Genomic DNA, 11,957 nt, shown 5'->3' on the forward strand with positions numbered 1-11,957 from the left:
TAAGTAACTGTGTGTTGATGCTGTCTGCTTTTTAAAAATCTTTCACTGCATAAATGCATGCCACATAGTTGGAGAGTACTTGCTTTCTTGGGAAGAGGAAAGAAAAAGTCCACAAGGTCTATAACATTAACCATTTTTAGGCAACTGCTGGATTATTCCCTATGCGGTAGTAAAATACAGCAGAATCTCCAAAAGTATATTATAAAGGTCCTCTAATTGGTTGTTGCTTGTGGCCACATAACAAGATGTATCCACAACGTGATATCCTTATGGTCAATACATGCTGTGAGTAAAAAGTCTGCAATTAAAAAGTTTTTTTGTTAGCCAATGCTTTATGTGCTACAAGTGGCCTACGTGTAAGCTGATACTCAGTTTACACAGGTCCAGAAGCTCAGATTCCAGTAGCATCTGCTCTGTTCAACTCCCCTAAAGTCAGTTTAAGGAAGTATATAGTCCTGAATTTCTCCTTGCCAATAATTTCTGAGACAAACTCCTGGAAAACTAGGTATTTCTTTATGCCTTTTATAATGGAGAGGTCTTCTCTATTATTAATATACGAATATATAAAACCAGTCACAGTCTTGCCATCTTCTCTTAATGAACTTTTCTGCAAGTGTATTTAGTATATAAGAAAGCCTGTGATTATTCCCTCTTCATGTTCAATTATCTTTAGGTTTACAGGCTTGTCAGCTGGCCATAAGTACAAGGACTGTCTGGGCACGCTGTCCTAATGGAGATGTAGCTCGTCGATACGGCATTACTGACAAGAATCCAGCAGGAGATTACTGGAAGAAGATTCCTGGAAATGTCTCACGTTTAACAGGCAAGTTGGTTCTGTCTGACAGTCCAAAACATTGTGTTGTCTGCTTTGACTTCTGCCTGCTGGTGCTCTGAGAGATGTGCTCAGATGTGCAGGGAGAGCTGCATACTCTAAATGCTTTGTTGACCATGAGTTTCACCAAGGGTTCTTTATCACATTAGGAAAAATCTTCTCTGGGTATTATTAGAAAAACAGATTCAAATATTATTTATTTAATGTTTATAATTGGAACCTGCTACCTTAATTAAAAGATGGGTAATTTATGCTTTGCAGTGACATCTCTGGATGAACTGTGGGCAATCAGTACTTCAGGATCCCTTCTCCAGCGCCTCACTAAGACCTTTAGCCATTCCCATAGTTTGCAGAAAAATAATGACACTTCTGTTCTGCTTCACCCTGATGATTTTGAAGATGAATGGGAAGTGATATGAAGTCTCTCAAGCTTATGAAGCAGTGAAGAAAAAACAAACCAGGAGGACAATTTCTATAACGTATGTACAGAATGTTGGATCTAAAAGCCACTCATATTGGACCCTGTGATATTAGCACTTTTGTATTAAAAAAACTTATCGGTTAATAGCCCCAGGCTGTGAGTTCTCTTGGTTGTTCCCTTATCTCTTGAGAGACTCTTTAGGTGTGGCATACCACAATTGTTGTACCATACTACTGTAGAACATCCTTTGGAAATATAACTCTTAAGTTAATCCTACTAGCAATGAAAGTGACTACTTCACAACAGCATGCACACTAATACATGTGTACGTCTTTTGAGAAGAAATTCTGTTTCATTAAATATTTCTCTACAGCAGAAACATTAAGCATTTCTCAATTTCTTCTTGTACTTGGAACTCCAAACTGATTGGAATGCTACCTGACTGTTGTACATATATTTAGAATTATTTTCCCTTGCAGCATGGAAGAAAATGTGGCAAAGTATTTCGTAGCAGGATCTCAGAACATCATGATTACATAGCATTGGTGTTGAAATGAACTCGGTTTGATCCATTTCCATATAAATATATGCAAGGGTATACTAACCTTCCATTTGTAGAAATTTGGTTCATAATTTGACGTCATTCATAAGGGAGAAGTTTGGATTACACCTATTATCAGGGGGACTTTTGCCCATTTCTCATAGCCATCAGGAAGCTGACAGATTGTGGGGGGTAAGTCCCACTTTGGAATAGGAAGAAGTTGCGTGTTGGGTTGTAGTACAAAGCAGGAACGTATAAGGCAGCTTTCACAATTCCTGTTGTGCTGTATTTGTGCCTCCAGCCAGTGCTTTAACATTTGGACTCAAATTGTTTTGAGTACTGTACTTAGATGTATTAAAAGGCAAAATGGTAATTGATAGAATTACTTATATATCCCGTTAAAAATTGTGATATTGTGAGAAAATACTTAACAATATTCTGATTTTTAGCTATGTTAGCTAAATTTTGAAGTGTCTTATATTTGACAGATGTTGCAACAGAGGTATGTGATGAACTGGGAAATAACCTAAGTTAATCATTGTAGTTTATTTTTCTTTAAACTAAATCTTCTTTGAAAGATACCTCATCTTTTTTAAGCAATAGAAATATAGATGAGAGAACCTGAGTTCAGTATGTAGGTGGAGGAGTTATTTTGTGTTTGTTCTAAGCTTGTAAATCATCAGAATGTTTTAAGCAGCTGCTAACCGATACTGTAAAAGAGCCGGTTTCAGAAAAGGCTGAGTGTTGAAAAGTGGGGACATTTCTGTTTTGAGAACTTAATACATATAGAAAACGATGCGTTTTCTTTTTAACCTTTTTCTCTTTCAGAATAGTTCATGCATGTACTGCACTAAACTTGGAACAAACATGGTGCAAGGTGAGAATGTGAATCCGTGGAGAGAACCAAGTTATGTCAGTTTGGCTTTAGTAGTACTTGTGATACTGGCTGTCAGTTCTCAGTCTTACCTTTCAGTCTAACAGGGAGTACAGATTTGTTTCCCTTTTGCAAATTATGTTTTCTTCATTGCTATCTCATCTGTATATGGAGATTACCCCATAGGAATTTTTTAGCCTGTCCAGCAGTGGATTGTAATGGAATCAGCTTGTGAAGTAACCGAGTCTGTTTTATGCAAGCATAGCTTGATATCTTGGAACTCCAAGAAGCTGGAATTCAACTTAAAAGTATCTTTTGGCAGATGTGAGTCAATCACTTTGGAGAAGGGACATGAGTATTTCTCTGTGCCCTGCCAAGCACCAGATGCTCAAGTACAATGATGGTATTTAATAGTGACACTTTTGTATTACATTTTTCAAAGTCATCTTAGTAATGGCTTGAGCTTGCTAGTTGTTTGTTTACTGTATTATAATACTGTACCTTGCTATGGTGATTAATACTAAATTGGTGTCAAGAGCTCTTATCAGACTACTTTTTAGGGTAGTTTTAATGAAATTAGGATTTTTTTTTTTACTTTTATTTCTGTATTTAGGTTTTTTGTTTTGTTTGTGCTTTGAGACAAGTGCAATAAACTAGATTTTTAAGAAATAAATTACTGTGGTAAGACTCATCTGTTGAATGATTCACAAGACAGTTCTCTCTGTCTGGAAATTGTCTTGATGCAGAAGACAGACATGCTTATGAAACCACTCCCTTACAATCACCCCAGACAATATGGTAATGACAGTGTAACAACCTAGATATTGTAAACTTTATTTTTTTTTTTTTATTGTGACAGGTGTATCAAACCAGCAAAATGGTCATCTGCCAAGCAAACACTTCTTATATTTGAATATTAAGCTTATTGTCTCCATATTAAGGTGGTCTCACTGTAACAGAAGTAAACCAGTTTCTTTCCTTACATGTTGAACAAAAATTGCACTTGCATGTTAAATATTTTAGCTTTCAGTGAAGAATATGCATGTGCAGTCACAGCTAGAAAACATGCAAGCAGAAAATAGGTGACTGTACCATGTGCTTTAGCTGCACCCTTCCTTGCATTTTAAAATATCTGAGCTCATCTCAAGACTTCCTGTGTTTCTGGTCTTTAACTGAAACTGCAGCTGGGGCTTCAAGAGAGCACCTTGGCTTCACTTCCCAGAGGGGAAGACTTTTCCTGACAGAATTGCGACCTGAATAACTTCACACAGAAAGCATAGCAATGATTCATGATGGTTCTGACACTTAAACCCACTTCCAGCCACAGGAACCCTGTTCGGACTGAAATGGCAACGTCCCTGCTGGTTATCATAGCTTTTATCTTGACAAACCAGTTCAGCTGCTTCTGCTGGCTCCTGCAGGGAAATGGTAGGCTCCGTCCAGCATCAGCCAGTTTCTGTTATGCAGAAGTAATTCTTATGTCACAGCTTAACAAAGTTCAGATGACTGCTTCATTGGTGTGGAACAGCCATCTTGGATATCTAAGTAACTCTTGTTTTGTCTTGCAGCAATAAAAAGGAATAGGATAATGTTAAATGATACAAAGAAAATCTTTCACTAGCAAGCGTCAAAGAAAATACATTAAGGTAGTAGAACTGTTCATAGGAAACACTGCTATACTAAGAAAATTATAGTGAAGGACACTTAATTATGGACTTGGGCCATTGTGTAAGCATAGCTTTATTTATACAGATATGAAGAGTCACATTTGTTCCAAACTCTTTGTACCTGTACAAAGGGTGTCTTTGATGTGATGGACAAAAATCCCCCTTTCATCCCCACACAAATGTAAACATCAGATCTGAACCCCATACCTCTTCCACATTGCTTCCCAATAGACGAGTCCTGCCAAGTGTTTCAAAGGCACTTCTTCGTTATTTCAGACTAGCATGGCATTCTGGCTTTTCTTAAAACTCACTTTAATGAGTGAGCTGTTGCTAGTTGTTTTGCTAGAGTTGTGAATAGATTTCAAGGGAGAACCTTGAGAACTTTTAAGTAAATGCCATTCTGAGTGTAAAGGCTTGAAATTCAAGTGACTGCATGCCTATTATGGCTTTGCCTTATTAATTAGGAATTTAAAAAGCATAAATCTTATATGCTTATACAGAGACCTTACTACCTTAGTGAAAATTCTCTGGTCTTCAGTTTTTACATTAACCGGCCCTGTCCACATCAGAGCCCTATGTCATGAGTAGAGAGATAAGATCTTGATTATTTCTAGCTGTAAAATGTGAGATGCATGCTTCGTTTGTCTTGCAGCCTTCCTGAAAGTGAAAGCTGCACGTTGGAAATAGTATTATGGTGGCAAGCAGCCAGCAAAGAAAGCTGATGTTTCCCTTGCCAAACAAAGTAGATCACCCTGATAGTTTGATAATGAGTTCTTGTAGTTTAAAATAACACACTCATATCAACAGAAGAGAACTTGTAATATAGAGGACTAGATTTTAATTACTGGAAAGTTAAAAGTTGCAGCAAGAGCTGCAATAATACATCCAGATAAGGATGAAAATATCTGGATAAATGAAGTTATCTGCCTAGTCTGCTGAATGGGAATATCTGGGTTTGTCACATAAGTAGCTGTGGATTTCTCATTACTTGAAATCAAGATAGGAAGTGAGGTTTTGGGTTCAGTGCAGGAAATGTTATAGATAATACTGTGGTTGATATACTGGAAACTAGGAGAAATTACCATTATCATTCCTTTGGTCTTTGAGTTGATTTGACTAGAAATCTATTTGAATAGGTCTATCAAAGTCATTATATCAGCTATAAAGTTAAAATCATGCTTGATGCTAGTGGGGAGAAGTGCTGTAGAAAAAGTCAAGATCTGTTTGAGAATCTTTATGTTCTTACAGAATGTGGCCTTTTTGTGTATACGTATATATACATGCATGTATAAAGGCTTTGATTTCTATTCACTAAAAGCTAATACAATGATAATACAATACAAAAAAATACCAAATTCTCCAAACTAAAAAATGCCTTTTCTATCTTAACCCTCAGAAATTACTAAAATATACTGATTTACCGCCTGTGACTCTCTGATAGAGGTACTGAATAGTGCACAATTGAATAGCAGTGAGTGGAGCTGCAGTTATGAAATAATCTTTCAAGCATTATTCACTATTTCTGTCCAGTATAGAAGAAATCAGTGACTTATTTTTAACTTTCTAATATATACCTTTCTCATAATCTCAGCTGAGATTCACTTATGGCAGATGGAAATCAAGGAAGGAGATTTTAATTTACAACACTTGTGTTTTAAATCTCATATCCAGAGAAAATATACCTAAAGATGCATACAGAATTATACTAACATCCTGTACTTACCATCTTGAATTTGTCCAAGTTGACTGCATGCTTTATTTGTATTCAGTGGGCCTGTAGTCTCATTAGTATAGTGAGCCTTTGCCAGGATCAATCTATTGTTACGCATAGGTGACTTGTATATAGAATGGAGAAGTGGCAGAGATACTATGTCTATTAAAGCATGAAATAAGAATACTCGATAGGTAACCCCTTGATGCTGTATTTTGCCTAATCATAGACTGGATGAATTTAGCAAAGCCCTCGTGGGTCAGGTGAAAGATCAAGCTAATTAGACCTCTCCCAGAAAAAAGATAAAAGACTGGGAGGAAGGTTCCAGGGAAGCCTCCAGCAGACTGCCTGGCACATGTCCCTGGCTACGACGTAGGGGGATGTACAAAAAAGAATGAATTTGCTTGAGCTGCAGAGTTAAAAAACTGCAACTGCCAGCAAGAAATGCCACAATTCCTGGTTGTTACAGGGAGCAGACCTGCCAGCTGATCATGGGAACTGCAAAGTAAGTAGGGTAATTGCTAGCATGACTGAGATTTTACTTGCTCAGCTCCCGCATTTGTCTTGCTAAATCTGTTCTCTACCTCAACAGATGGGTTATAGTCTGTTTTCTCTGTGAGCTGTACCCCGCACTCCAAATTGGGAATAACAAACATGTGAACCAGGGGATCTGTGCTTCGTTCTGTGGTGCTATGCTGAAAGTCAGTCCTTTTAAGTTAAGGAGAACATGGAAAAAGATCAGTATACGCTTTCAAATAACAGGTTTAGTGCTGTTAATTCACTTTATAATTACTGTAATAATAATGCCAACCTTATTAAATATTAACATTGATGCCATAGGTACTTGTGTAAGAGATCTATTGGGCTTCAGGTCTAATTAGCTGGTTACTTAAAAGACTATCAGCATGGGGTCTGTGTTTAAAACAATAGCAAAAGAATGTGATATGTATTTGTACTAAGAACAGATACATCAGAAACTGAATCCTGTTGCTTTTAAGACCTGTTGACTTACTTTCATACTGTTCTTTGCTTAGTGGAGAAACCTTTCTCTTGTCCTTCCATGGACAACTATGTGATTACATGGTGCCTGTGTAGAGCATTCCTACACAGGAAAACACAGGACTGTGTAGAGGCAATTTTGAACATTTTGTATGTCACCTTTCCTTCCTTCCCTTCTTGCCATTTCTAATTGCTGTAGGACAAGAGTTGAAAGCCAGCAAGTTTTCGCATTGCTTTTTACCTTGCCCATAGTCCTTTGCAGCGTTTTCCACCATTGCTAGCTGTTTGCAATATGGTAACTTCTTAAACCTCATTTTAATACAAGACTTTCAACATGGAAGGTGAGAGATGGGCTTCTTTGGTGGTGGTGGTAGTTTGGGGGATGGGGGTGATTTTTTTTTGTTGGGTCTTGTTTTTTTTTTAATAAATGATCAAGGGATGCCCTATCTTGACAGATGAGTTTTCAAAGCATACTAAGCAAGGGGAGCTCAGCTTTCACTTAAAAGGCCATGCTTCATGCAATCCCTAAGTTTTGCAATTATGCATCCAGTGATATCTCAAAGCCAGTTTTAGGAGCAGGCTGGCATCTATCTTACCGTCACATTCAGAGACCTAAAGAATAATACTGTCCGCAGAACTGTATGGCTAAGAGCTAGACTTCAGTGTCTCAGTGTCTAGCACGTTCGTTCTGGGCAACATGGACAGGCTCGTAGCCTACATATGATTCCCTACCTTGTGAGTTCTGCCAGCTTCCATGGTGGATAATAGGAATAATTTGCAGATCTTGGCAAACTTGTGGTTTCTTAAGTCTGTCTCTAAGGATTCTTGCTTTAGGTCTAAGGTTCCTTGCTGTAGTTCCATAAGTCAGCCAAGGGACAACACGTCAGCAGAGCACACATAAATCACATCGTCAGTCAACTCTTAAAAATGAAACTTCCTTTGGTGCTCTCTTCATGCTGAATTTCACCAAATTTCATGTGGGGTTTTTGTTTGGTTGGTTGTGGGTTTTTTTCATTTAAGAAGTTAGTGTTGAGCAGAGTAGCACAGCTCTTCTTGTTTCCAGCATCTACAATTTTTTAAGGACCTTAATGGGTCATAGTGACTTTCTGCTTGAGCTGGGTATTTTTGAAATCCAGTGTCTAATGGACCAACAATTAGACTTGTCTCTGTGTACCCAGATGATTTGCATATCGTTATCCTGTTTGCTTTCTGCATTCAAGACTGTCACCTTTCATTACTGATCTCCGTTAGGTTTTACAAGTACTAACTTGTACAGGGTGAGTAAATTTAAAATAGTGATTTCCCAAATTCTTGAGTATGTTGACCTGGGTCACCACTAAAACTTCATTGCAGGTTTTCCTGTGTTTTTTTTTTCATCCAGATTTTAATAAAAAGCACTACAAAAGTTGTATCCTTCTGTTAACCAAACGTAGTCCACTTGTCAGTGCCTGATGGAGCATTGTTTGAGAATCGCCACTCCAGAAACACTGCTACAGTAGAAATATGTACATATTCTTGCTTTCCCCAAAAGGATATGTAATCTGACAACTATCAAAGTTGAGTTTATTTATTAACATTGGTATCATTGATATCTTGACTTATATTTTGCTGTTTTCCCAATAGCAGATTTAAAATATCTGCATTCAGTTGTCATGTTAAGCTCAAAAATACTGGTAACAGTTATAACCATACTGGGGTGACGGGATGAAGGAAGGAGTATTGTGAAAAACTGTTCTGTGAAAAAACAGCTATGCAAGTAGGAAATATTGGAGCACTTTTCTTTCATATTGAGTCCTATAAAAATCCATGGCAAAGCTTTCACCGCAATGGATCTGGATATGTCCTCAGGAATACAATTAGTAGGATCTAAGGCTTTGCAATATGACATCTCTAGAGGCAATTCTGCTTCTGTTCAGCCAAGTGAGGGATGTTTTTGGAAGCCATCCCAGGCAAGTGATTTTGCAAAATAAATGCATCTGTGTAAAGTGATAGCCAGGTACTGAGTGTCTTTCTTCTTGGCAGTGATTCATAAAGTTTTAATGGATGACACTTGGGGAAGGAACTATGTTTTTTTGGCTCTCTCTATCCTGATGGCTCTGCTGTAACCTGTATAAGTAAGGAATATCTTTGGGAGCTGTTCTGTGCCACTGGAAAACAGGAGCATATCTTTTCAAAAGATAATCACGTCACAGGGGGACCCATGTAGTAGGTTTTGTATAGTACTTGTCCTTTTGGTCCTGGTTTGAGGTGAAACTCTTTTGCATTTCATAGTGCTAACAGTTTTGTTTCCCTCTGATATCGATGTGTTGACATCTCCGTTACTACAAATGGCTGGAAGCACCTAAATTTCAGAAAAGAAGTTCTGAGAAAACCAGCATTAATAATGGACTGAACAGAGGTAATGACTTGGGGAGGGGGACAGGAGTACAAGTCAAAGAGCCTTTAAAGAATCTGCCTTAATCCACGGTTCCTGGGGTGAGTAAAGGTGAGATAATGGTTTCAGGGAATCCTGAAGAAAATAATTCTGACCTATGGAAGAATGAGGAAAAGGAAAATCAGGCTTAATGGCAGGAAATATTTTCCCAAAATAAGGCTTATTGGGTTGTGCTGTTGGCAGGAAATGGTCGCATTCCCATTCTGTGAAGTGTTTAAGACAGGACTAATAAACAATTCCTATAATGTCACAAGGGGATCAGAGCATCTATTCGAGCTATTTAAGGTCTGTTGCTTTGCTTGATTCTTTTATGTAGGTGGTATCACTGTCACTTGTTTAAGCACTCTTATGTCCTTTTGTGTTCTGTTTGGTAAATCTGAATGGTATTAGCAGAAAGTCAGGGGCTTTGAAGAAGCAGAGGTGTATTGTCCACTGATGTCATTTGGTGTTGCGGACACTCAGCACTTCTGCAAGTCCATTCTCCAGCCATTTTAGTTTACATATGGGAACATTCAGGGTTTATTGATGGCCTGTGTAAAAACAATGTTCTTTATTGTAGAGGAGGCACAAAAGCAAACAGCTGGCTAGTAATAGATGTAACAGCACCTGTAATAGCTGTAACACAAGTGCCGTTTCGTTTGGTTATTTCTATGGTTAGACTTACGTAGTAAATCCATTTTTGTCAAGCTCTATGTGCTGTTTTCAGTAATCTTTCTCCCCAGAAGCGATCCTGCCACAAGTGGATGCTCACATTTAGTATCAGCCTTTGTCTTCATCAGGCCCAAGCTGTGTGGTGTAACTCTTTTATTTATTACTGGTAATTTGAACCAAAGCCAAATCTGGTGTATATCTCCATGTTTACTTGTAGTAGCAGTTTCCAAAGGCATGATCGTCAGCAAACTTGTCTACCTATAGGCAGACTAGGAAGGAGGGCAGGCAAACAAGAAGCAGGAGTGGAAGGTTTGCTGCTGACAGACTTACTGTGCTCAGAGAGGAGTAAACCTGAGTGATGAGCAGGGTGGGGTGGCCCTTGCTAACCAGAAATTCATCAGTGTGTCAAGCTTGGAGTTTACAATGAGGGTGTGGCTTGGGAGTAGCCACTCATGGTCAAGTGTAAATGCATTCTACAGTAATAGAAAAGTGAGCTACAAACCAATACAGAATTAGGTTTTCCCATTGCAGAGGCTGGGGAACTAGGAACACAGGTGAAAATGCCATGATCATTGTGCTGGAGTTTCATGTTTTAATACGACAAAGAATACAGGTTCTCCATAGGCTCTGAGCTCAAGGCTTGCTGCCACAGTCCATGCAGCCCTTCTGCCAGCTGAGCTAAAAGTCTAAAGCTAAAAGCTCAGATAGCCAAATTGGCTTTTTTCTTCACAGACACCAGCTAATAGAGAGAGGTAGACACATCTTTCTGCCACACTATATTTAATGCCTAGATCACCAAGGTCACTTGTGGTCAATGTCACATTAAAACAGCATGTTCGGTATGTGTCCTATCAGGAAGGGTGTCCCCTACAGACTTAGCTGCATTAGTGTCAGGTTTGGATCTGAGTAAAGCTTCAGTGTAGCCTAATTAATGAATAGGGCCTGTTAAGGTCACAGTCCAAAGCAGGGATTTGGTTGCATAAATTTCTATGCTTTTGTCTTAAGAGGGAGTCTACATAAGATTTGTTTGGTATCTGAGCAACCAGTTTCTAAAGCATCAAATCCCAAGCAGGAGGCAGGAAAGGCTTCTTTTGATTCTGAAACAAAAGACTTCCGAATACACTCCCAGCTCCGTATCCTTGGTTTGGTACAGTACAGTGCCACTTCTCCATACATGAACTGTAAATGCTAAAAAGGTGAATAGATGCAGATCCAGACTAACAGCTGGGATTTGTCACCTTCCAAAGTGAGTGCTTAGTGCTGCTTAGCACCTCTGAAAGGCACAGCATTTGCAAAGCAGAGATTTTCTTTTGAGTGGGAGGTGGGCAGAGCCAAACTCTGTGTTACTCCTCCCTCTTCGCTTGGCTCTAGCTTGGAAAGTTACTCCCTCCCTGTCAGGGGCAGCAAGGTAATTCGCTCCCCTTTTTTCTCTTTCCATCATTCAGCAACAGAGGAAAGAAGATGGGAACACATCAGAGCATAGAGGATGGTGGTTCTCTCTTTGACCCCAGTGGGCTTAGCTGTGCAGTACAGAGGAATATGTGCCTGATAAATCCCTGGCTTGTACAGGCTAAAATGCTGTTTTGCAGGTGCAGTGGAGACGATTGCAGGGCAGGGTCTGCTCCTAGCTGGCTTGTGTTGAATGAGTGCCTATGAGACATGAGGAGTTAAAGGCCACTGCTGTGATCACCGCAGGGCATTGCTGAGCCACAGACCTCTGGTGATAAAGACTACTTGCTGATACTACTTGAGAAAAAGCTTGAGCTCAGATGATGGGATTTAAGTGCTCTGTGTCTCTCTAAACTGGTAAGGGGAGATGTGATGTGA

The 11,957-nt window shown here is 39.0% G+C and overlaps 1 protein-coding gene across 2 annotated transcripts in view; it reads left to right on the forward strand.

Moving 5' to 3' along the window:
• Nucleotides 1-3,341, forward strand: part of TECPR2 (tectonin beta-propeller repeat containing 2) — a 42,020-nt gene extending 38,679 nt beyond the window's left edge. The window contains exons 18-19 of one of the 2 annotated variants that reach the window (XR_009745188.1): nucleotides 674-1,311; nucleotides 2,623-3,341. Coding sequence is in view for 1 of the 2 variants with exons in the window: in XM_061464022.1 (XP_061320006.1) it covers nucleotides 674-894 (221 nt within the window). In the remaining variant the exon portion in view is untranslated. Of the gene's footprint in view, nucleotides 1-673 lie in introns of both variants that reach the window. The other variant, XM_061464022.1, reaches the window with a different exon arrangement.
• Nucleotides 3,342-11,957: the final 8,616 nt, after the last annotated feature.

Source organism: Pezoporus flaviventris, unplaced genomic scaffold (genome assembly GCF_033815535.1).
Source record: "Pezoporus flaviventris isolate CSIRO_AGI_PZ_B2104156 unplaced genomic scaffold, CSIRO_AGI_Pfla_v1 ptg000036l, whole genome shotgun sequence".
Lineage (NCBI taxonomy): Eukaryota > Metazoa > Chordata > Aves > Psittaciformes > Psittacidae > Pezoporus > Pezoporus flaviventris.